This window comes from Manihot esculenta, chromosome 18, assembly GCF_001659605.2.
Source record: "Manihot esculenta cultivar AM560-2 chromosome 18, M.esculenta_v8, whole genome shotgun sequence".
Classification (NCBI taxonomy): Eukaryota; Viridiplantae; Streptophyta; class Magnoliopsida; order Malpighiales; family Euphorbiaceae; genus Manihot; species Manihot esculenta.
The window spans coordinates 9245669-9271479 of NC_035178.2; the positions used below are offsets into that span (position 1 = coordinate 9245669).

At 37.5% G+C, this 25811-nt stretch overlaps 2 protein-coding genes across 3 annotated transcripts; one reads left to right on the top strand and one right to left on the bottom strand.

Annotated features, from left to right (window-relative positions):
* The first annotated feature begins 13815 nt into the window (after nucleotides 1-13815).
* On the top strand, nucleotides 13816-17050 carry LOC110606044 (dihydrolipoyllysine-residue acetyltransferase component 5 of pyruvate dehydrogenase complex, chloroplastic). Of its 2 annotated transcripts, XM_021744778.2 has the most exons (7): nucleotides 13816-14306; nucleotides 14355-14859; nucleotides 15174-15365; nucleotides 15469-15556; nucleotides 16198-16268; nucleotides 16384-16467; nucleotides 16553-17050. In XM_021744778.2, exons 1-7 carry the CDS (start codon nucleotides 14056-14058, stop codon nucleotides 16655-16657), a joined length of 1296 nt encoding a protein of 431 aa, XP_021600470.1. In that variant the 5' UTR covers nucleotides 13816-14055; the 3' UTR covers nucleotides 16658-17050. The 2 variants fall into 2 exon arrangements, with proteins under 2 accessions (XP_021600470.1, XP_021600469.1); XM_021744777.2 differs by having other exon boundaries at nucleotides 13816-14859.
* Nucleotides 17051-17401: 351 nt separating this feature from the next.
* Nucleotides 17402-20724, bottom strand: LOC110605790 (leucine-rich repeat receptor-like tyrosine-protein kinase PXC3). Its single transcript, XM_021744429.2, has 2 exons — nucleotides 17982-20724; nucleotides 17402-17903 (listed from the first exon to the last, which is right to left on the bottom strand). Exons 1-2 carry the CDS (start codon nucleotides 20569-20571, stop codon nucleotides 17596-17598), a joined length of 2898 nt encoding a protein of 965 aa, XP_021600121.1. The 5' UTR covers nucleotides 20572-20724; the 3' UTR covers nucleotides 17402-17595.
* Nucleotides 20725-25811: the final 5087 nt, after the last annotated feature.

Sequence of the window (25811 nt, forward strand, 5' to 3'; positions counted from 1 at the left end):
AGGCGTTTTGGAGGCTGTGGACACAAGGGACCCAAGTTTCTGCCCTTCGGCAGAAACTCAGGTTCGGCCGCCGAAGTGACTTTCGGCCGCCGAACCCCCTTGTGGAGGCAGTTTCGGCTGCCGAAGCCTGCCCCCGAAACTCAAGGTTCGTCTCTGTCTGGGAGGTTCGGCCGCCGAAAGTGCCGCCGAACCTGCATGACTTTCGGCTGCAGAGGGACTTTCGGCCGCCGAACCTGCCGCCGAAAGTGCCCTGTTCAGCCATTTCTTGCATGTTTTCATGTGATGTTTTCAGGATGTTTTAGGGGGTTTTTGGGGAGCTTTTCAGAGTCACGTTCATGTATGTTTGGAGCCTCATTTGAGTCCACCTGTGTAGGTTCGGACCCGAGGAACCGAGACCCCCGGTTGTGAGATAGTTGTTCAGAGTTCGTTGTCAAAGCTTCAGTTACCAGGTGAGTGGAACAACCCCTTAAGTTTTAAAGTAATTGAATTAATGAATGAATCATAAAGCATTGCCCATGCATCATTATGCCATGCAATATTAGGTTGCTTGCATTAGAATGCACGAATATGTTGCATTGCATAATTTGTTGTTGATGTGGATGAACATTGAATGATCCATTAGCCCTTGTATGACATGATAGCCTATGTGAGTCCAGGTGTGCCTGCTACGGCTCTACGCCCCTGGCACTATGATTGATGATGGAAGTCCGGGTGTGCCTGCTACGGCTCTACGCCCCCGGCATGTATAAGTAAGAAGGATAGGGGCTAAATGGTGACAAGTTCATCCTTGTTGTGAAATGTTTGTGTTATGACGCATACATGAAAGCATGAATAAGAAAAAGAATGAAATTAAAAGTTATTTGATAATAATAATAAAATGAATAATAATGTACCTAAAAATGGAGGAATTAAAACAAATGTTTTTAGTTTCCGCTCACTGGGCTTTTAGCTCACCCCACTCCCATTATCCCCAGAGTTGCAGGTACAGGAGAGATCAAGAAGTCGGCCAGAGTGAAGTCAAGTCATTTGTATGTAATAGCTAGAGTATGTGGACATGATATATGATAAGAATGTAATGTAAAGTTTGAACAGTTATGTTTATGTAACTATGTTATTGAGGATAGATTTGTGCTTGACCATAGTATATGTTAATCCCTTGGTATGTACATGATCTTATTATATGATGTGTATGTGAACCAACTCAACACAGATTTTACATTGCCATTGAGGCTTTGATGAAATCCCACAGAGGGATTAATGTTTATGTATATGATGAATACAGTGCATGCACAGGTTGAGTTTGGTGTATGAAGAAAAAGAAAAGTTTTAATTCTTAAGTATGTTTGTTGATCATGTATGGGATTAAACAGGTATACAGGATGTATGTAGGCTTGCTACGGGTCCCGGCGGCCTTAAGCCGATCTGGATCCTAGCGCCGGTAACGGGTCGGATTTCCGGGTCGTTACAGTAATGGACAAAGCCTAAAAGTACGTTAGGCTAGATGCCGAAGTCCAAGCATTAAGAGAGGACAAAAGGATGAGTCAAAAGCAAAATCAAAAGTTAGAAAGGCAAGGATATGAAGGAAACTACAAAAGTTACACAGTCTTCTGAGAAAGGGACGACCAAAGTAAATATAAGAATTATACTCCATTGAATGACTCATGAACATGTATTTTAATGTGAACTAGAAAAAACAATAAGGAGATCAAATAGCCTCCTAAACTCAACCCTAAAGGAGTCAAAAGGCGAGATAGATCTAAGTACTGTCGTTTTCATGAAGACCACGGACATACAACGGAGGAATGCAAGTAACTGAAAGACGAGACCGAGAGGTTAATAAGGAATAGCACACTTCAAAAATTTGCCAAAAAAATAGAGAAGAGAGGAATATCAAATTCGATATAACAACTCCTAAAACTACCCTTCACAGTGAACCTGTAAGGGTTATACATGTGATTACAGAAAGACCCAACGATGGTAAATGTAATACCCGGCTCGAGTCCGGCATCGGAATTCCTGTAGTCCGGTGGAATCTCGGGTGTCAAAACCCTCGAGAAGGGTAATACATATGTTTTCTAATGTATTGTGACTTGTTTTAAGGTTTTAAGTTGAAAGGAAAATGAGTTTTGAAAGAAAAGCAACAAGGGAGAAATGCAAAGGTTCGGCCGCCGAAGGTCACTTTCGGCCGCCAAACATTGCATGGTTTCGGGTTCTCCTTCGGCTGCGGAAGGTGGTCTGGCCAGCCACCAATAAAAGGGCCAAGGGTCGGTGGAAGGAGGATATTTCTCCTCCACTTGCAGCCAGAGGTGAGTTCAAGCCTCTCCCAAGTTGACTTTCATGTTTTTCATGTTTTTCACCAAATCTTTCAAGGGTTTTAAGAGTTTTGGTGTGTGTTGAAGGTTTTGAGCAAAAAATAGCAAGTTGATCATGTATGGGATTTCACAGGTACACAGACAGAATAGCAGGCTTACTACGGGTCCCGGCGACCTTAAGTCGATCTGGATCCTAGTGCCGGTAGCAGTTCAGTTTTCGGGCTGTTACAGATACGAAAAAATAAATGAGTAGTGGAAGATGTCCTAAATGAGTCAGATCACGATTCTTTAGTATAGGAGACTTAGCCTTTAAAAGAACAGATGTAATAGGCGGTAATGCCCAATTTGGTAAGTTGGGTGAAAAACAACCATTTAAGGTCTCGAAGATTATTCATCCAGGGTCTTATGAGTAGGCCAAATAAGATGGCTGAGACTTTCCCCATTCATGGAAAATTTGTAATCTAAGAAAGTTTTATCAATAAGTTAACAATGTATTTTCATGTGTTGTGTTCATCAATAACAAGGAATGTTGGGCCTGCCTTCTCCGTAAGGCTATAATTCGGGTGTTAGTCCCGCTGAATAAGACATCTTATGACAGGCCATAAGGCGGATTTTGTTAGGCTATAATCCGAATGTTAGTCCTGATAAACAACGCATCTTTAGCCAATCCACAAGATGGGTTCTGTTAGGCCCTAGTCCGAGTTTTAGTCCCACCAAATGAGGCATTTTATGTAATACCCAGCTAGATTCTGGCATCGGAATCCCTGCCTTTCGGCGGAATCTCCATTGGAATCTGGAATTCTGAAGATGCCAGAGTCTTCTAGAAGGGTAAAATGTGTTTCTAAAATGTTTTCACATGATTTTATGGTTTTTAAATGGAAAAGAAATGAGTTTTGAAAAGATTAGGCTAAAGAGGAAGGACCCAGGTTCGACCACCGAAAACAGGGCTGTTTCGGGAGTGCTTTAGGCCTCCGAAGGCTTTGAGGGAAGAAACTAGGTTCGGCCGCCGAACATGTAATACCCGGCTAGAATTCGGCATCGGGATTCCTGCCTTCCGGCGGAATCTAGGGTGTTGGACCTCTCTAGAAGGGTAAAATGTGTTTTTCTAAAATGTTTTTACTGATTTCATGGTTTTTAATGGAAAAAAAGAATTGAGTTTTGAAATGAAAAGGCCAAGGAGGAAGAACCCAGGTTCGGCCGCCGAAAGTGAAGTTCGGCCGCCGAAAGTGAAGTTCGGCCGCCGAAAGTGAAGTTCGGCCGCCGAACATGGAAAGGCTTCGGGAGTGCTTTTGGCCTCCGAAAGTCTTGTTTGAACGAGCCAAGGTTCGGCCGCCGAAAGTCAAGTTCGGTCGCCGAACATGCATGAGTTTAGGAGGCACGTTAGGCCGCCGAAGGAGGTTTAGCTGGTCGCCTATAAAAGGCTCTCAGACCGAAAGTGGGCGAGTTTCTCCCCATTCTCGTGCCCAGGTGTGTTCATGTCCTCCCTTGGTCGATTTCAGGTTTTCCTTCAATCTTCTATGGTTTTCATGAGTTTTATTCTTGGTTTTAAAGAGTTTTAAGCTTGGATCAAGGATTTGGAGCTTGGAGACCCCGGAGCTAGTTTCCTCCACATCTCCAAGGTTCGGGTCACACCAACCCTCGATCTCCAAGAGGTTAGTATAGATCTCTGCTTTTCCTTATGTTTTAATGAGTTTTAAGTAAGTTTTATAGAGTTTGATGGTTGAGTTTGGGTAGAAATGCATGTTTAAGGATTATGTGGGTTTTGTGCCAATGTATGTTTATATGATGTATTGTTGAGGTTTAAGCTAGTTGATGCATGGGGGAGTGAGTATGCATGATTTGGGAGAGAGTATGTAAGAATTTGGGTGTATTTGAGTTTGGTTTTAGGCTTGGCAGAATCAGACCTGTCGTCCAGAGGGGACCAGGTTCGGCCGCCGAAAGGAGTTTCGGCCGCCGAACCTGCATGGGAGGCAGTCTTTCGGCTGCCGAACGTGCCCCCGAAGGCTGAGTTTCGTTTCTGTCCAGGGGTTTCGGCCGCCGAACCTGCCGCCGAACCTACCCGAGTTTCGTCTCTGGAAAGGACTTTCGGCCGCCGAAGGTGCCGCCGAAAGTGCCCTGTCCAGCCTTTTCAAGGTTGTTTTCTATGCATGTTTATGTGATGTTCTAGGGGGTTTTTGGGCAGTTGTTTAGGAGTTGTTTAGAGTATGTTTGGCACCTCATTCGAGTCCACCTGTGTAGGATCGGACCCGAGAGACCGAGGAGGCCAGTAGTGCTAGCAGTTGCAGAGTCAGTCAGCGTCAGCCAGGAGGTGAGTAGAACTAAACTTAATCTTTTATTTTCATGAAATCAAATGCCTAAAGCATGTTCATGCATCATGATGATTATAATAGGTTGATTGCACTAGTTACACGAATATGATGCATTGCATATTATGATGAATATGATAATGTGGACGGACCAAGGCGCCTCCAATAGCCCATAGATCTGTCATCTTGAAAGTCCTGTGTGAGTCCTTTGAGAGCCGGGCATTTGATGGATGAGTCCTGTGTGAGCCCATGTAGGGCCGGGCACCATATTATGAGATTGAAAGTCCTGTGTGAGCTCTCTGTGGACCGGGCAACATTGAAAGTCCTGTGTGAGCTTCCTAGGTGGGGGCCGGGCACTGACAGAGGGAGTCTTGGAGTCATGTCCAATCCGTGCTGTGGAATGTTTGTGTTGTGGCGCATTTCATGAAAGCATGTAATTAATGAACTGTTTTCTATGTTTCTACTCACTGGGCTTTATAGCTCACCCCTCTCCCCTAACCCCAGGTTTGCAGGGTCAGAGATAGTCAGGAGATCAGCAGGTTACGTCCATGGTCATGTTTATGTAATAGAATAGTTGTGGACATGATGTAATGTAAGGTTATGTATTGATGTAAAAAGAGTTGTATTGCATAATGATATTATGTTATATGTTCAGAGTTGTAGTATTGTGCTTGGCCCGAGTTGGTTAATCCCTTTATACATGAGTTTTATTTTATGTCGTTTCATGTGATGGACCGAGTTTGACAAAGGGTATGCTGACCCTAGGGGTTCTATGAGTTCAGTCATAGTGCATACACAGGTCAAACGGGTTAAAGAAGAAGTTTACAGTTTTATGTTTTAAAGTTTATGCTTATGTTTGATCATGTATGGGATTATACCAACTATACAGGATGTATGTTAGGCTTGCTACGGGTCCCGGCGACCTTAAGTCGATCTGGATCCTAGCGCCGGTAGCGGTCCGGATTTCCGGGTCGTTACAGAACATGGGATAGTTTAGGGGGCACGTTAGGCTGCCGAAGGTGGTGAAGTTGTGGAAGCAACTTAGGCCGCCAAAGGTGGGTGACCGGCCACCTATAAAAGGCCCCTCAAACCGAAAATGGGCGAGTTTTCTCCCCATTCTTGAGCTAAGGTGAATTCATGTCCTCTTTTGGTCGATTTCATGTTCTTTCTTCAAATCTTTCAAGTTTTAACTAGTTTTAGCTTGGGTTTTGAAGTATCAAAGTTTAAGATCAAGTTTTGGGAGTTTGGGGACTCAAGGGGCTGTTTCCTCATATCTCCGAGTTAGGGATCACACCAACCCTCGACCTTCAAGAGGTAAGTGTGGATCTTTGCTTTCCTTTATGTTTTAAGAAGTTTTAAGAAGTTTTGATGCATGGGATAGAGTGGATGTGCATGTTTAGGATTATGTGATGTTATGTTGGGAAGTTTAAGTTAGTTTATGCCCTATATGCTTGAGGGAGTGTGTATGCATACTTGGGAGAGAGCTTGTGAGGTTTTGGGTTGTTTTGGAAGGTTTAGAGGCTGTTTGTGCATGAGGAGGCTGAGTTCTGCCCTTCAAGAAGAACTCAGGTTCGGCCGCCAAAGGGACTTTCAGCCGCCGAACCTGCCTGTGGTGGCTTGTTTTGGCTGCCGAACCCTGCCTCCGAAAGTTGGACTTTCGGCTCTGGAAGGGAGTTTCGGCCGTCGAAGATATCGCCGAACATGCATGAGTTTCGGATCTAGAAAGAACCTTCGGCCGCCGAAGGTGCATGGCTTTCAGCTCTGGAGGGACTTTCGGCTGCCGAAAGTGCCCTGTCCAGCCTTTTCAAGGTTGTTTTCTATGCATGTTTTAAGGTTGTTTTAGGGGATTTTTGGGGAGTTGCTTATGAGTTGTTTAGAGTGTGTTTGGCACCTCATTCGAGTCCACTTGTGTAGGATCGGACCCGAGGAACCGAGGAGGCCAGCAATGTTAGCTGTTGCAGAGTCAGTCCAGCGTCTTCCAAAGGTGAGTAGAATGACTCTTTATATTTCAAAGCAAATAAATGAAAGTTTTAGCATGATTCATGCATCACTAATGCCATGTGATACATTAGGTTGTTTGCACTAGAATTCACGAATATATTGCATTGCATAATTTAATGTTGATGTGGATGGGTGTTGAATGATCCATTAGCCCCCGTGTGATGACATGCTATGATATGATATGGTATAGTATGTACGACCAGTGAGGCCCATTCTACGCCCCTGGTACTATGTAAGAGAAAGACCAGTGAGGCCCATACTACGCCTCTGGCATATTGGAAAGTTGTGTTATACTATGTAAGAGAAAGACCAGTGAGGCCCATGCTACGCCCCTGGCACTATTGGAATGTGTTGATGGCTATTGGTGACAAGTCCATCCTTAATGTGATTTGTTTGTGATGTGATGCATTTCATGAAAGCATGAACTTTAATATAATATTTTTACTATTATGCTCACTGGGCTCTAGTAGCTCACCCCATTCCCTTAATCCCCCAGGTTTGCAGATACGGGATAGATCAGGAAGTCAACAAGAGTAGAGTCATGCCTTATGTAATAGCTAGTTGTGGACATGAAAAAGACATTGTAATATGAAGTATAGTAATGTATTGTAATGTAAAGAATTGTATTGAGGATAGAATTGTGCTTGGCCCTAGCGTATGTTCATCCCTTTTGCACATGATCTGTAAAATGTTTTATGGATATTTATGTCAACCAAACTTAATGTATGATATGTTGCCCCATTAAAGCATTCGATGACGGCTCTAGTGTGGGGTTTTATGGTTACGAGTTTGTACATGCACAGGTTAAGCTTGGTAAATGAAAGAGAAAGTTAAAATTTTTATGTTTATACTTGATCATGTATGGGATTGAACCGGTATACAGGATGCATGTTAGACTTGCTACGGGTCCCGGCGGCCTTATGTCCATCTGGATCCTAGCGCCGGTAGCGGTCTGGTTTCCGGGTCATTACATTTTATGCTAGGCCAGAAGGTGGGCATCCGCTAGGTCACACGACCCAGGTGTTAGTCCCGCTAAACAAGGCATCTCATGCTATGCTACAAAGCGAGTAACCGCTAGATAAGTCTTCGAGTGTTAGTTCCAAAAGATAGAGGCAAAATTATTGCCAAATAAGCACCATGAGTCGAGCGACCACCAGGCTCAATGACCGGGTGTTAGTTCCATATAAAAATTTGCAAGGCATTTTATGACTAGTCCACAAGGCAGGTTTGTCCGGGTGTTGGTCCAATTTTTTTACAAGATTTCCAAATTATTCATTTTATGGCTACTAGTTAAGCGAGTGACCAAGTGTTATAGTTAGGTGTTGCCCCTTGGCAATTTTTTTAGAAATTATTCAACTGTAGTTTGACAAAAGTTGGTTAAGGATTTTAGACGAACATGGTACATATAAACACAATAAAAATAACAATGAGATATGAAAGAAAACATTTTTCATTAAAACCAATGAAGATTACATAGGAGGAGGGATATCTTCAGGTTCCTCCTCCCCAGTCTATATTACATCAGTATTTCATCCATTTATTACATTATCTGTAGATACCCTGTTGGTGGGATTTTCCTCAGCTTGTCTCTCCTCATCTTGCTCGCCCTCATCTCCCTCCTCTTGCTCGCCCTCATCTCCCTCCTCCTTTGGGAAGATTTCGTCTATCCAAGTAAAGTCTTCAGAACAGAACCGTCTCACTAGCTCCTTCTTGACTAAGGCTTGGCCCTTGATGAACATCTTTCCTCCCCGAGCCACCGTCTCTTGAAGCCCAACCTCTAATTCAGCAATTCTATTGGAGGTGGCTTGATTCTCCTCCACTTGAGACTGCAACTCTTGGACCTGATGCTGAAACAGGGCCACTTGATCCTCGGCTGCTTTTGCTTGATTCTTAAGGGCTAACTTGGAAGTGTTTGCCTAATTCAGGTCCACTTGGAGCTTATCCACCAACTCTAGAGTCTCTTTCATAGTACCCTCCACCTCATCAACTCGAGCCTTGAGCCTTGAGCCTCGAGCATTCCTTTTGAAGGAGATTCTTGCCCAATTCTTGAGCCTCAAAGCCCCGCCTTAGAGCCTTGTTGTGCTCCTTAGCCATATAGGCACAGATAGCACCCTCCATGGTGGAGTACATAATATTGTCGAAAAGGTCATCCATCCCAACTCATTCAGACGATGACGGTCCCTCGACCTCAAAGCATTCTTGGGGACTGACAGGTGGGGTTCATTAAGGAGGGAGGTCATCTGGGTCAGTGCCAAAGCTAGGTGTAGGATGCTACAAAGCCATGTGGACTCGATCTGAGCATTTTTTGGCATGGGCTCAGCAGCAGTAGGAATTGAGGCAGAGGCACCTCTTGTTGAAGACTTGGGCTAGAGAGGGGCCGACTCTTCTGTTACAAGAGGCGGAGGAGGAGGAGGAAGACTGATAATTTCCTCGACGCGACAAGCACGTTTGGGTGAAGGTACAGTCACCCTAGCAATAGCTTTGCCTTTCCAAGCAGCATGTGTCACTTTAGTAAAATTACTTCTTGACCTGGTCATGTCTGCATAGATTAAAAAGTAAGGCAGTTTGAAATCTAAAAGAACGCATAAAGAAAAATACCATATTTGCTAGCCAGGGAGGTGCTTTCCCCAAGGCTAGGAAGGCTGGGCGAGTGAGGATCCTAAGCCTGGCTTGCCTGGAGATGGCTTTGATAAGACAAAGCAGTGTTCCTCACCGTTTTGGTAATATTCATTTTCTAGGATGTGGCCATCATCCGGAGGAAAGCCATAGCCTCATCCTCATCCCTCTATGGCTGGACCCTATCCTTTCTCAGCTTCACTCATAAATTCCAGCTCATTCTAAGAGGACCAAAACCCTTAGATACCCAATGGCGGAGAATAAAAAAATTATTCTTCCAGCATTTCAAAGATGAGGGGATTCGATCAAAAAGTGTTTGACGTTTTCTCCCACTAAAGTACCATAATTCTTCGTTCTTTCAGGCACCTAGCTGGTACAATTAGGAGAACGGTGCAACATTCGGCTCAATATTATTATTCAAACAAACCAACTGGAAAGCCACAAAGATCCTCCAGTTGTTGGGGTGTAGCTAGGCAACTAAAAGCTTGTGGAATCAGAGGACATCAGTGAAAAACGGGTTCACAGGGAACCGAAGACCCGCCTTCAACTGCTCTTTGTAGACAATGATGATATCCTCCACAAAGATCTGGTCCTCTACGTGAACACTTGAAGATGGAGCAAAGATACAAAAAATTTCTTGAGAAATTTGGTATTTATCACGAAGGCAGTCTACATCTTCCTTTGTTAATATGGAATAGATGTTGCTGATTAGGCTGCCTTCGTTTTCATGGGCCGCTCTCAGTGGAATGATAGGAGTTGGGGCGTGGATGGGGCCGTCAGAGGAAGAGCTTGAAGCGGGACTTTCATCGAAAAAAGAGAAAGTATTCCTATTCATTTTTAAAAAAGTCAACAGGAATTACCTCAAAAGCAAGGAAGTGGAAACGAAAAGAGGATGACCGAGTCTTTTCTAGAGCAAAGATTTCAGTTGAGAGCGAAAGTGATATTTAGAGGAGAAGAAGGGATCTTATATGATGGTTTTGCTGGCAGGTTTTTAATGCGGCTCGAGAAACAAGGGCAATCATTATTAATGGGCAGGAACATGTGAAGCGACATGAATAGGGAAAGACCAATCTAAATCAGCCACGTGCCTTATATCGTGAAGAAAAATTGTCACCTCCAAATTTGAAGAATCAAATACTAACGAGAGGACCTCTTGTAACAGCCCGGCCCTTTCACCGGCACTGTTACCGTTCATGGCCCAGGGCTATCCCTCGCCTGGCCTCTTGCCACCTCGGGCTTTCCACTGGCGTCGTGAACAGCTTTTAACATCCATTCACCCTCACGGGTTCCTGGCAGGATTTGTCCCCTTGGGTTCTCGCATCGCATCCTTCCCCAAGTGGATTTGGCCCAAATTTCCCTTTGGAAATTAGGTCGCCTCCCCCACTACTCGAACCCTTGACCTCCCATTTTAAGGGAATAGTCTGGTGAGAGTGAGTACCAATTGTTCCATTAGCCCTATGAGGTGGATTGAAAGTATCCCACATCGGAAAGAGGTAAGGAGGGGGGAAGCCTTATAAGGGCAAGCCCCAAGAGACCCCAGTGGACGCGTTTTGGGAAGAAAGGGTATCAAATCCCTTGACCCAAGAACAAAACCGTGAGGGGAAGGCTGGGCCAAGGCCCTCGAATCCAAAGCGGACAATATTCACTGGTGTGGGCCCAGAGGATGTTACAATTGGTATCAGAGCCTGGGCCTCATGAGTACGGTGTGCTGAGCGAGGACGCTCAGGCCTTATGGGGGGTAGAAGCCCTATGAGGTGGATTGAAAGTATCCCACATCGGAAAGAGGTAAGGAGGGGGAAGCCTTATAAGGGCAAGCCCCAAGAGACCCCAGTGGACGCGTTTTGGGAAGAAAGGGTATCAAATCCCTTGACCCAAGAACAAAACCGTGAGGGGAAGGCTGGGCCAAGGCCCTCGAACCCAAAGCGGACAATATTCACTAGTGTGGGCCCAGAGGATGTTACACCTCTGATGTAATACAATAATCGCCCAAAGTGAGCAATGAGCCATCACCATAAGACAGGGTTATATGGCAATGGTCTGATAAGCTGATACGCGGTCCAACCCGTAGAAAAAAAGACTCGGACACTATAGCGTCTGACTCTTCATCAAGACTTGCCCCCTGAATAGGGCGAGTCTTCACATAAAGTTACCGTTAATGGACACAATCTAATATATCCCTATTATATCGGTAATTACGGGATCCCCGATCAATTAGCTGGAGTGATCCCTTAGCCAGTACTCGTCGAATTTCTAGAAAATACTATAATTAACTTCACTCTTTTATAGTATAAAAGCCAACAATTACAGAGATAAAGGTGCAGTTTTCTTACACAACTACTCTGAAAGTTCTAAGTAATTTATTATACTCGATCTCTTCTTCAATTTACTGACTTGAGCGTCAAAGTGGTTATTATAGGCACCAATCGTTTCAAATTCTTTTTTTTACAAAATTGATCAATCACAACACAACACTATTTTTGCTAGATCAAAAACGATTTTTTAGTAACAAAATAATATCAGCTATGAATATATTAAAAAATATAAAATTTATTTTTTTAAGCTATATAAATTATATTTTTTTAATTAAGGTGAAAAAATTATAAATTAAATTTTTTAAATTAAGGTGAAAAAAAATTATAAATTTATATTTGTGTGAGATGGATAAAATATAATACTATTTTCTTTCATAGAATAAAGATAGACTTACTTTTATTTTTTTTATTCCTCCTAAATTCTAAACTACTTTTCCCTTTGTGATAATTTATTATTATTTTCATTATATATATTTATTTAGTGTGTTAATTTTGTTATTTTGAAAATAATTTTATAATATAAAAATATAGTTAAAATTATATTAGAAGAAATAATATAAAAATTTGTTACTATAATAAGTGAAAGTAACTGGTTGACTTAAATTTTTTTAAAAAATAATTTACTTAGATTGATTTTACATGAAAAATTTATATAAAACTCTTTATATTTACGATTTGAATTTATATAAATCTAATTTAAGTAACAATATATTTTTTTTATAAAATTTAGAATTCTAAATATATGATTAGAAGAAAAAGCTATTACTTTATAGACAAAAAAAAAAAAACCTTAACATTTGAGCCTGATTAAAATATAAATATATCGATTTTATATTTTTATATAAAAGACTTTAAAATTTGTATTTTAAATTATCTCATATTTTAAATTTGAGATAATTATAAAAAAATTATTATTTGATTTAACTTATAATATCATTAGATATTATGGATAAATTATAATTTATTTTTGATATTTAATTGATACTACATAGCAATTGTTTAAAACGTACATGATAAAGATTTAATAGTAAGAAATATAAAATAAACTAAGAAATGAGGACTCAGTACCGCAATACCCGAATTTTTATTAAAACTCGCCCTTTTTTCGATAAGCTGAGTCATAGCATAAAGTTAACATTAACAAAAACAATCCAATATATCCCTATATTATCAATTTATTAATCAGCGATATTTCATATTATGAAATTGGTCACGTTACTGTCGGATTATCAAAAAATATTATATTCATTTTCATCCTCTACTTGTATAAAAGAAAAAAAATCACAAAAATAAAGGTATCTTATTTTCTAATACTAAAATTCTAAACAATTCATTACATTTTTTATACTTTTCCAAATATTAACTTAAATATTAGAGTCACTATCACCTCGCTTTCTTTAGCGTAATTCCATTTCAACCACGTCATCAATTTAATTTTATTAACATTATTAATAAAAATTATATTTTAATTTTTAGATTTATAAATTTAATCTATTAAATTTTATTTGATTAAAAAAATAATTTTTCAATTTAAATTTTATATTTTTAATTGAAACTAATTCCTTTATTTTTATAGATTGAACTCAAAATATTGTAATTAATAACAAATATTTGTCTCTATTTATTAAATTTTAATATTTTATATGTAAAAAATAATAAAATAAAAGTAAAATAAAAATTTGGCATTTGCTTTTTATCCTAATTAATAAAAATAATTATTGAGAAAAAAAAATCAAACAAAAAAAATTTTTAAACTTGAATTTAAATGCATATTGTCAAAATTTTTTATTTAATTAATTTATGTTTAAATATAAAATATTAAATATATAAGATTAATTTGAAAAAAAATATTTATTTATAAATAATTATAATATTTAAAATTAATTTATAAAAATATAAGGATAAATTATAATTAAAAATATTATTTTATTATAAAATAAAATTTTATAATTAAATTTATAAATATTTTAATTAAATTATATATTAATAAATATTATTGTAATACTTAAAAATTAATTAAAAATTATTTTTAATTAATTTTTAAGTATTACAATAATATTTATTAATGATATTAAATAAAAAAAATCCCACTTAAGGTGAAAATATATAACTTTTTTATTACATATGAATCTTACTTAAAAAAACTAGTTGTAATTACTCCTTTAAATTTTTACTGAATTAGGTTTAAACAAAAATTGATGGGAGAAAAAAATGACGTAGCACTGAAAAACCGAAGGCAGCAAAACACCAGAACAAAACCAAAACCAAAACCAACTCTTTCACTGGTGAGGTCTTCGAAACCTCCGCCCCGTTCGATGTTTCTAAGAACTCCCTTCTAATCAGAACACAAAACCCCCCCTTAAATCCCATCACTGCCCATTGCTACCCACTTTCCCTTCTAATCAGAACACAAAACTCCCCTTAAATCCCATCACTGCCCATCTCCGACTGCCCATTGCTACCCACTTTTCTCTCTGTTTCACTGCCATTGCCGCTTCCAAATCCCAAATGGCTCAACTTGTCAAGACCACCTTCCTTCCCTCTTCTTTTCACCGGTGCTCCACCATCCACATTTCCTCTAACCGTGCCAGGACCACTCAATTGCAGGACAAGATCGGGGAGATCTTCATGCCTGAGGGAAAGATTGTTTCTTGGGTGAAATCAGAGGGAGACAAGCTTTCCAATGGTGAAAGTGTTATCGTTGTTGAGTCTGATAAAGCTGACATGGATGTTGAGACTTTCTATGATGTTTACTTGGCTGCTATAATGGTTGAGGAAGGCGGAGTTGCCTCCGTAGGTTCTGCTATTGCCTTACTGGCAGAAACCGAGGAGGAAATTGCTGAGGCCAGGTCCAAAGCCTCCTCCTCATCAGCTGCTGAGCCGGGTTCTACCAGTATTAGTGCTCCGGAACCGCCGCAGCCAGAGAAGATTGCGGACCCTGCGGGACCTGCAATTCCAGAAGCAGCAGCTGCTGTGGCATCAGCTGTGCACCCAGCGACAGAGGGAGGGAAAAGGGTGGTGGCATCACCTTATGCGAAGAAGTTGAAGGTGGAGAGAGTAGTAGTGAGTGGACCTACGGGTAGAATTGTGGCTAAGGATGTTGAGGGTGCCGCCGCTGCTAGCTTGGCGTCTGCTACGGCTAATTTGGGAGCAACCGTAAGTCCGCCGCCTGGAATTGAGTTGGGGACGGTGGTGCCATTTACGACAATGCAGGAGGCAGTTAGCAGGAATATGGTGGAGAGTTTGGCAGTTCCTACTTTTAGAGTTGGCTACACTATTACTACTGATGCACTTGATGCTCTTTACAAGAAGGTATAAATTCTTTGGGATCATCATAAATTCTTAATTCTTAATTACAAAATTATTTGCAAGAATTAATATTGGTAATTTCTATAATATACCTCTCCAAGAAAATTTTTTATATTTAAATTTTACATAATGATTAGACTGGTAAACATGAAGATGCTATCTTCACATAAATTATTCTTTAGCAATGTGCTTGGTGCAATTCTTGAAGAACACTGAAACAATATAAAATGTGGGGTTCAGTGGATGTTTAATAGGTAGTTTCTTACTGAATTCATTTATTTGACCTTAGTGTTATTTCTCCTTTTTTGTGTGATCAGATCAAGTCTAAGGGAGTGACCATGACAGCCTTGCTTGCAAAGGCTACAGCCCTTGCTTTGGTTAAGCATCCTGTTGTGAATTCCAGTTGTAGAGATGGTAATAGCTTTACATATAATAGTAGCATCAACATTGCAGTTGCTGAGGACATGGATGGTGGGTTGATTACACCAGTGCTTCAAGATGCTGATAAGGTTCTTATTAATCTGCTTTCGGCTGTATTGTAACTTTTATAGGTTGTAGATTGTTAATTGGAATGTAAACATGTTTTTTGTTTTTTTTGGGTGTATATTACAGGCTGACATTTACTCATTGTCAAGAAAGTGGAAGGAGTTAGTTGGTAAGGCCCAGGCCAAGCAGCTGCAACCTCATGAATACAATACAGGTAATGTTATTAAATGCATGCTTTATTTTTAAGATAGGTTTATTATACTTGCCAAGAAATCAGATTCTGAATATATTCTTTGCTCTTGTATGAAAGATGTACAAAATCTGTCTATGCTTTCTTGCAAATTTATGATTCCCTGCATATTGGATTACCTGTGGTGAGGATATGTGGTAGGATATTACATATCGACCCTATGTCCGTCCATCTCCATCAAAGTTTTTTCCTATTCATGGTCGAACCTCCCTTTAAAAGTAAATTTTCTAAGTCAATATGCAAGTGCCCATCCATCTCCATCAAGGATTTTAATGCTGTTTTGAGACTTGTGACTCCACAGTTCTGCTTGAATCTTGATTGCATCGACTCATTTAGTCTGATGACTGTAGGGTCTGCTGTTACTTGTGATAATTTATTGGTGACATCATCCAGGGTAATTGATCCATGAGATGTATTTTTCCTAATAATTTCAGTTAAAGTCCTTGATACTAGAAGTTACCCTTTTTTTTTTTCTTCGAAAATTCATGGCCATTGTTGTCCTTTAGTTTTGGTTCAACATTGAAGGATCGATCTGGTTGAATGTATGCTTAATCACACATGCATAATATTTTCCCCTAAAACTTGCTTTCTTTTGTTCCTGGCAGGTACTTTCACACTTTATAACCTTGGAATGTTTGGTGTGGACTGGTTTGATGCCATTCTGCCTCCTGGAACTGTGAGTGTTTTCACTTGAACGTTAAAAACTCCTTATCCGTTTGATTATCTAGAGGGCAGTAAAGTTTATACATGCTGTTCTTTTTCTTACGAGTTGTTTATTTGGATCGATGCAGGGAGCAATCATGGCTGTTGGTGCATCTCAGCCATCTGTTGTGGCCACCAAGGATGGTTCTACCTGCTTGAAGAACCAGATGCAGGTGTGTTTTCTTTAAAGAGCATTTGTGCTGACTCACAAGTGGTTGGATTTGTTACATAATTTTTACACTGCTCTGCAATATGTAGGTAAATGTTACAGCAGATCATCGAATAATTTGTGGCGCTGATCTGGCTTCTTTCTTGCAAACCTTGGCAAATATTATCGAGGACCCCAAAGATCTTACTTTGTAGTCACACACCTGGTCAGCTGTCACTAATTGAAGCCTTTTCTTCGCTCTGTCACATTACCTTGACCTTTTTACGTGTTCGTGAAACTGAATTCGTTAATCAATCCTTGACATCTACATGAGGAGACTCACGCTGAAAAATGCAGGTGCTGAATCACTCTGCTCAAAGTTCTTCATGGAACAGGAGCAGAATTTTGAAGGGCAATGTTTATTTCTGTTTGAAACTTTACAATTTTTTGTACTTTACTGATGCCATGTAAAGGGTCTTTTCTGTCTTCTTAGAAATGATTTTTTTTGTTAATAAATTATATTGTCATCACAAGATATGCAAAGCACGAATTTGATAGACTGAATTGTGATTTTGTTCTGGGTGATATGTCAAATTTTTTACTGCAAATAAGCATTCAGTATCAGTTGTAAGAAATATTTCTGAATCTTTATTGCTTTTGCTGTCTCCATTTTCTCAGCCTGATGTCCAAAAATAAATGGCTTCAAAGCCTCTGCCCAGCTAGAAGTAGACGTCAAAACAAAACTGTGCTGCTGCTTGTAACCAAGGTTTTCGAATCCAGTCCAATTATTGACCTAGGTTTAAAATTTAACTGTAAATTGAATTGGGTTAATTCATATTATAATTAATTCATGTAAAATGTACTAATAATATAAAGGAAAAATTAAAATAAAAATATCATGTAATTTTATCGGATTTTCATGCACAGATTTTTGACAGATGATTGGAAAGAGAACTTGATGAAATTATATTACTCAAACTTGCTATCCATATATTATTTATACAGATGTATTTCAAATTACTCTTAGGTTGGCCGCAAACAACTGCAAAATTTGTAGAGGCTTTTCCATTATCTATAGTGATTGGAGAAAACCAAAAGTGAGATTATCAATCTATGCGTGCTATCAGGCTGATTTGTTTCATCAGGTTGGAGTTTATCGTGCATGGAGGATCATCCTTAACACACTCTTCATCTTTGGCCTTGCTTCTGATGAAATACTGACACAACAGAGAGCAATTTTAAGTATTGCAAGCATTTGGCTTCTGATTGCCTGTGAAGTTCCACTGATGTTAAAATCAAGGATGTGATCCCACTTATCCTGTTGCTTTGAGTTGTTTAAGACCCACTTGGCTAATTCAGTTCCCTCACTAACTGCTGGCTTTCCTGTCAAAAGTTCAAGTAGAACAACTCCAAAGCTGTATACATTCCCTGCCATTGTTACTCTCATTGTGTAAGCATATTCTGCGACAGCAAAGATATCATTCGTTAGAGTTGCACAAAAGTGTCCGAGTAAAATAAGAAGGTTGTAGAGTTGCTCACCAGGAGGAATGTAGCCAACAGAACCAGCAACCGTTGAAAGGCTACCGGTGCTCTTCGAGGGATCAATCACTTTGCAGAGTTCAATGTCTCCGACGAGAGGCTCCTTTAGGGACTTCAGCAAAATATTTCTGCTTGAAAGGTCGAGAAGGAGGATCGGTCCAGAAGAATGTCCGTGCAGAAAGGTAAGAGCCTGAGCCACTCCGACTGCTATACTGTAACGGCTTCCCCAGTCCAATGTGTTTTCTTGTTTACCATGAAGCACATCGAAAAGGCTACCCTTCTGAGCATGCTCGTAGAAGAGAAAAGCGCTATCGACAGTCAATACATATGCCAATGGAGTCATGACATTTGAATTGTTCAGCTTCCCTAAAGCTTCAAGCTCCTTATCAAATTTATCATGGCTCCCCAACTGGAATATCTTGTCACTCCAGTTGAGCTTCTTGACAAAGTAGGTTGCTCCAGAAGGCATGGTGGCTTTGTAGTAAGTGGAAAACCGAGTCTTCAGCGCAATGTTCCATGGATCAGTAACTGCTTCCATGGCTTTGATGAAGTCGATTCTTGATCTATGAATAGAATTTGTAGTCAACAGATTTCCTTGCAGAACCTGAGGGAGTGGAAAATCTTCCCCTGACTGTGATTGCTGATCATTAACCTTGAGAAATCTTCTGGAGAATGACGCAGCAACAATTACGCTCACCCCAACAGCAAGAGCAGCAGCTGCAACAGCAAGAACAACTGCTAAAACAACTGATTTCCTCTTGTTCAGAGACTTCGCAGAATTGCTTGTTTTTGTAGCATTGATAAGACCCACATTTCCACTTGTATTGACAGAAACCCATTGTCTGAATTCTGGGATGATTCCAGTCAGCTGGTTGTTTGAGAGTGTCAACTGTGTTAGAGATCCCAATTGAGTGAGGAACTCTGGAATCTCACCTGTGAAATTATTGTTTGAGAGATCCATAAGTTCCAAATCCTGCAGTTGAGAAAGAGTGTTCGGAATACGTCCTCGAAAGAGGTTGCTGCTGAGATTCAAAGCAATCTGCAACTTCTCTGGCATCCTTGGAATCCTTCCACCGAGCTGATTTTCTCCAAGTTGGAGTTCTAACAAAGAATCCATGCTGCTGATACTGTCAGGTATCGAACCATTAAGATTGTTGCCTTGTAAGTTCAAGTGAGCAAGGCTTTGCAAGTTTGAAATCGAAGGAGGTATTAAACCAGTAAGAGAATTCCAGCTGATATTGAGAGTTGACAGCTTTTGTAACCGAGATATTGATGGAGGGATTTCTCCAAACAACCTGTTGAGTTGAAGTTTCAAAACCTGAAGACTATTAATATTACCCAATTCCATTGGCAACTGACTTTCAAGATTATTCTGAGCCAAATTCAATAGTGCTAAACTCTGGCAATAACCCAACTGAACCGGTATCAGACCGGTCAAGCTATTGTTGTCCAGCTCCAAGTAAATCAACTTATGGTCTGATGTGAAGGAAGAAGGAACGAACCCATTGAGAGAGTTGCTTCCCAATCTCAGTCTGATCAGGCTTGTTGATATATTTTCAGGTATTGAACCATTCAACAGATTATAAGACAAATCCACAGTCTGCAAATTGGACTGTGATAAAAGGTCTGATGGAATAGACCCTCTTAACTTATTATAACTAACATCAAAAAACCTAAGATGTCTGGTAATTCCAGGAGGAATTCTACCCACAAAACCGTTCTGATTTGCTGCAAATCGAACCAGAGTTGGGATATTTGCAATGGTGTGGGGGATTTCTCCAACCAAATTATTGGAAGACAAAATCAAAATCTTTAACTTGGTGAGATTTCCAATTGACTCAGGAATAGACCCATTAAGCTTATTGGAACTAAGATCAATGAGGCTCAAGTTCTGATACTTCGAAATTTCCAAGGGGATTTCACCTTGGAAAGAATTCACAGAAAGCTTCAGCTCCTCCAACGCCATGGATTTTCCAAGGTTTACAGGAACAGAACCACTGAAACCATTGAAATTAATATACAACTTTCTTAGCGCAGGCAATTCACCGAACTGCAAACTAATACTACCGCTCAGATTATTGAAAGACAAGTCCAAAGATTCTAACCCAGCAAAACTACGAAAAGTAGGCAAAGGACCAACCAACGCATTTTTGCTAAAATTCAAAAGCTTCAAACCAGGGATCCTTCCACAATCATCGATGAATCGAATTGGGATTGAGCTCAATTGGTTGTTAGAGAGATCAAGGGATTGTAAAGATTCAATCTTGCAAACAAATGACAAAAACACAGAAGAGGAAAGACCAAACCCATTAAAGGACAGACCAATTACAGAAGAATTATCACTGCTGCAATGAACCCCCTTCCATAAACACGGGTTTGTCTGCAACTCAACATCCCATGATAAAGCAGGGATGTTAAGGTGCTGGGCGAGATTTATCATGGTGGAGGTTTGGTTCAAAGACAAAGAGAAACCCAATGGAAAGATCAAGAAGAAGAAGAAAGACACAGACAAAGGCAAAAACCCCGAAGTGGCAGTGCCATAGACATACCTTTTCATCTTAGCTCGAGCTAGGCTAGTACAAGGAAGCATACAGAAAAAATGATTAATAAAGAAGGAAAAAGGATTTGTTTGGTTGAGTTGAGGTGGGAAGAAACAAGGGGACAGAAGAGGAATGAAGGTGAAGAGAGCAGAGAAGAAGAGAGGATGAGGAGAATAGAAAAAGGATAGATTTGGAGAGAGAGAGAGAGAGTAATGGGAAACTGGCATATAGAAAGTGGAGTTGACTGTTGACTTGTTGGTGCTCTTGCCAGCAAAGTCTGAGGACTTCCCTGACACACTGCCAAATCTGGCTATGGTGGTTTTTTTGGTTTGGCCTTTTTTTTTTTTTGAACTTTTCTTTTTGACTAATAAAAATATTTTCTCATTGGATGCTGAAATGGGTCTCCATTTCCCTCCTAGTTTTGGAATAGGAAAAAGAAAGAACTCGTTTTCTTCTTTTTTTTTTTTTTTTTTTTTTTCAGCTAATAGGATTTTTTTAAAATAAATTATCTAATATCTAAAATTTACTGCAATAATTAATCTATATTTATATGTAAAGAGTGTGCAATATTAGATTTAAATTAAAAAATTAATTAAATTAAATTAATTTAAAAATTCAATTTAATTTTTTTATTTATTTTAATTTATTTTTTTTTTAAAAAAAAAAACCAAACTGGTAATTTAAATCTGAAAAGAAGATGAGGCATAGCAGGAGACCGAGTGCTCAAGTCAAGTTGCATGAAATTCTAACCGATAGACTGGGACATGGAAGTCTCACCAATCGGAAATTCTAGGAAATTTCGTTTTCATCAAATTCCAAGACTTTCTTTTTTAAAAAAAAAAAATACTTTTAGCTTTTTCCTATAGGAATATTTAATTTAAAAATTTTTTAAAATTCAAATAAATATATTTATTATCAAATTAAATCATATAATATATAATATTTTTAGACTTTATTTAGTTTAAATTTCTTATTTTCTAATAAATTTAGTTTCATTTTTCAAATTTTGAAAAGTTAAATTAAAATATATTAATTCATGGGAAATTGAAGTTTGTGAAACCAAACAACCCTTAACCTGGTATTCTTCTTTTGAGAAAAAGGTCATGGCACTTGTCTTTGTGGGCCTTTGGGTTTTTAAGATTGACTCATTCTTCTTCTTCTTCCCTTTTTTTGAAAAATAAAAACAAAAATTTACTGATTAATTAATTTTAAAGTCTTGCACAGGGTTTTCACACCTATCAAAGTTAAACATTGTTTTCAAAACTAGAAATTTGTAGAAAAAAAATAATTAATTGATTTTTTTTTGAATTCTTTTACTTAAAATCATGATATTTTTTATAGTATAAATCACTTGATTTTAAAAAAAAATTGAATTTTTATATAAAATACATGGTTTCTCTTTTTGTGTGAAGGGTGAGGAAACACTCAAATTTATTTAAATATTTTTATTATTTTATTAATGAAATTATTTATTAATGGGTTTAAAATAATATTTAAAATAGGCGATTTTAATTTTTAAATTTATTATGACTTTAATATTATTTAAATACTTAAAAATTAAATAAAATATTTAAAATAATTATTATATTATGTTATTTAAATATTTTTATAATTTTATTAATAAAATTATTTTAATAAATAATTTAATTAAATTCTATGAGAATCAGAGTTAATAAAAAAATAATAATTTTATGAGATAAATAATTTTAAATTTTATTAATTAAATTAATCTATAATATATAAATGTTAAATTTTTTTTCTATTTAAATTCTTGTAATTATTTTTATTATAATTTATCTATATCTATAATTTATAATATATATAAATGTGTGAAAAAAAAAGACATTTCAAATTTATTTAAATATTCTTATAATTTATTGATGAGATCGTTTTAATTTTATTAACGAGTTTAAAATTAATGAATTTAAAATAATATTTGAAAGAGATTGTTTTCATTTTTTAAATTATTTTAATTTTGGATGTTATAATATTAAATAATATTATTATAATATTATTAATGAGATTATTTTAATAGATAATTTTTGTAAAATGAGTTACTTAATACTGACTACTTTAATATTCTGAAAAAAATAAAATTTTATAAGATATTACATTAGAAATAAAATAAAAAATATTTAATAAATATTAATTTAATTTAATTATTATTTATAATAAGTCATATAATTATTATTATTATTTATTTTACATTTAATATTTTTTGAAATAAAAATTAAAAATTAAAAAGTTAGAATATGATACTTTTCAAATTTACTCATTACTATTCGGATAAGTCTATGAGCGCACATATTATATATTGGGAGGAATAGCAAATAATAAAATTATCTAAAATAATCATATGTATATTTATTATAAATTACCTTTATTTTGGTTAATTAAAATAATAAATAAATTTATTATTATTTAAATTTTTTAATTTAAAACTAATTGTAGAGTATAATAAGATTTATCAATTATAATATTTATAATCTGTAAATTAAATTAGATCAATTCTATTTTAAGACTAGATAAATTTATTATAATTTTTATATCGATAAGTCTTTATTTTTATACTATTCTTGTATATAACGCTAAAAAAAGATGAGTTTTTCAGAATGAATAGATTATAACACCTTCTGGAAAATGAATTTAGAAAATAGTTCTCATTATAGAAAATATTTCGAAAAAAAAAAGGTTATAAACGGCCACACAAGATAAGAAAAATACTTCCTTCCATGTATATTTTATATGGTAATTGTAATATTTCATTTTTATTGATTAATTTTTTGGGGTTGGGTGAAAATATGATTATTTTTCTCTATTTTATTATATATTTTTATAAATTTTATTGTCATAAATTAGTTTATATATGTATAAGTATTTAAATTAGAGATTAATTTAGTTAATTATATAATTAAAATTTTCATATATAATATTATAATTTTAATATCTTATTATAAAATTAAATTATAAAATATATATTATGACCTTTATAATAAAAATCTAAATATTTGAAACGTTTTCTCTATTTTGTTTTATATTTTTTTAAATTTCGTCGTTGTAAATTAACTTTTATATATATAAATAATAAATTATAGATTGATCGAGTTAATTATTGATGTGGCCGGAATAAAACTATTTTGTGATCGGCGAACGAGAAAGAGAATGTGAGGTGGTCGGTGTTTGATTGGAACGAAACTGCGCTGTAATTAGATAACAGGCGAAAAAGAGAACGTGAGGTAATCGGCGACTACGGTAGCCATTTCGATACTTAAATTAGTAAACTGAAAAATATAATGAGTATAAAGAATTGCTTATAACTTAGGAGTAATTGTGTAAGATTTATGTACGTTAGTCTCTGTGATCATTGGCTAACGAAGTTAATTATAGTATTTTCTAGAAATCTGATAATAATGTGACTGGTTCATTGATAAGGGATTTTACTGGCTAATTGATTGAGAATCTGGTGATTATAGGCGAAAAGAGGATCAGTTGGATTGTAGCCGTTAACGGTATCTTCATATGAAGTCTGATCCTACAGTTGAGAGGACGAGTTTAGACGAACTGAATTGAATTAAGGCCGGCCTAAAGCGTTGAGGCCTTCTTTTCCCTTAGTGGGACTGATTATCACCTTATCAGACTCTTATCATATGATCCTGCCTTCGAGTGCCAGCACATGACTTTCTTTGGATTATTATTATGTAGTATCAAAAGTTCCTCGCTGGTCTTCAATTCTTTAGATTCGAAGGTGACAGTTGTCTTCACGATCTATGGCATATGGCTTGTTTGGATTGATCTTCCATACTCGCATCGCTTTGCCTGCTCCTGCCTGTAAATGACCATTGCCTTATGGTTATAAATAATAAACTGAACTTAACTCCAAGTCATGACTTGAATTAATCAGGACTGATACTGTAACGACCCAAAAATCGGACCGCTACCGGCACTAGGATCCAGATCGGCTTAAGGCCGCCGGGACCCGTAGCAAGCATTACATGTAACCTGTAAACCTATTTAATCCCATACATGATCAACAATCATACATAACAATTAAAACTTTTCTTTTATACATTCTCTCATACACCAAACTCAACCTGTGCATGCACTGAACATAGACATAATCATAAACATTGACCCCTCTATGGGATCTCATCAATGCCCCAATGGGCGATACAACATAAGTTGAGTTGGTTTACATAAACATCATAAGACATCTAAGATCATGTATTAAAAGGGATAACAATACCCATAGGGTCAAGCACAACTTCTAATCCTCAATATCATTATACATAACATGACTATTCAACTTTACATCATCTTACAATTTATCATGTCCACTTTCTATCTATTACAAACATATGACTTTACTCTTTTTGACTTCTCTGTCTAGCCCGTACCTGCAATCCTGGGGGATTAGGGAAAAGGGGTGAGCTACTAGAGCCCAGTGAGCAGAATAATGAAAAACAACATTTAAATTCTCATGCCATCATGTAATGCAACACATCACAACAAATCACATCTCGGATGGTATTGTCACCAATAGTCCTCTACATTCCAAAGTGCCGGGACGTAGAATGGGTACAACCAGTCTTTCTCTTAACATAACATATCATAACATTCCAATGTGCCAGGGATGTAGAATGGGTACAACCTGGACTTTCTCTTACATAGTGCCAGAGACGTAGAATGGGTACAACCTGGACTTCCATACCATATCATGCCTGTAACGACCCGAAAATCGGACCGCTACGGGCGCTAGGATCCAGATCGGTTTAAGGCCGCCGGGACCCGTAGCAAGCCTGACATATAACCTGTAAACCTGTATAATCCCATACATGATCAACAACATACATAAAAATTAAAACTTTTCTTTCCATTCATACACCAAACCCAACCTGTGCATGCACTGTACATAACATAAATCATAAACATTGATCCCTCTGTGGGATTTAACAGTGCCCCCAAATGGGTGACATAACCTGTGTTGAGTTGGTTTGCATAAACATCAAAAAATTCTCTAAGATCATGTATTAAAAGGGATAACAACAATATATGGTCAAGCACACCTCTAACATCCATAAACATCTTCTCATTACATATCTAAACTATACTTTTACATTACATTACAATCATTGATCATGTCCACACTAACTATTACATAAACAAAACTTCATTACTCTAACCGGACTCTTGCTCTATCCTGTACCTGCAAGCCTGGGGGTAAAGGGAGAGGGGTGAGCTAAAAGCCCAGTGAGTAGAACTATAAAACATATTAACACTATGCTCCAATGAA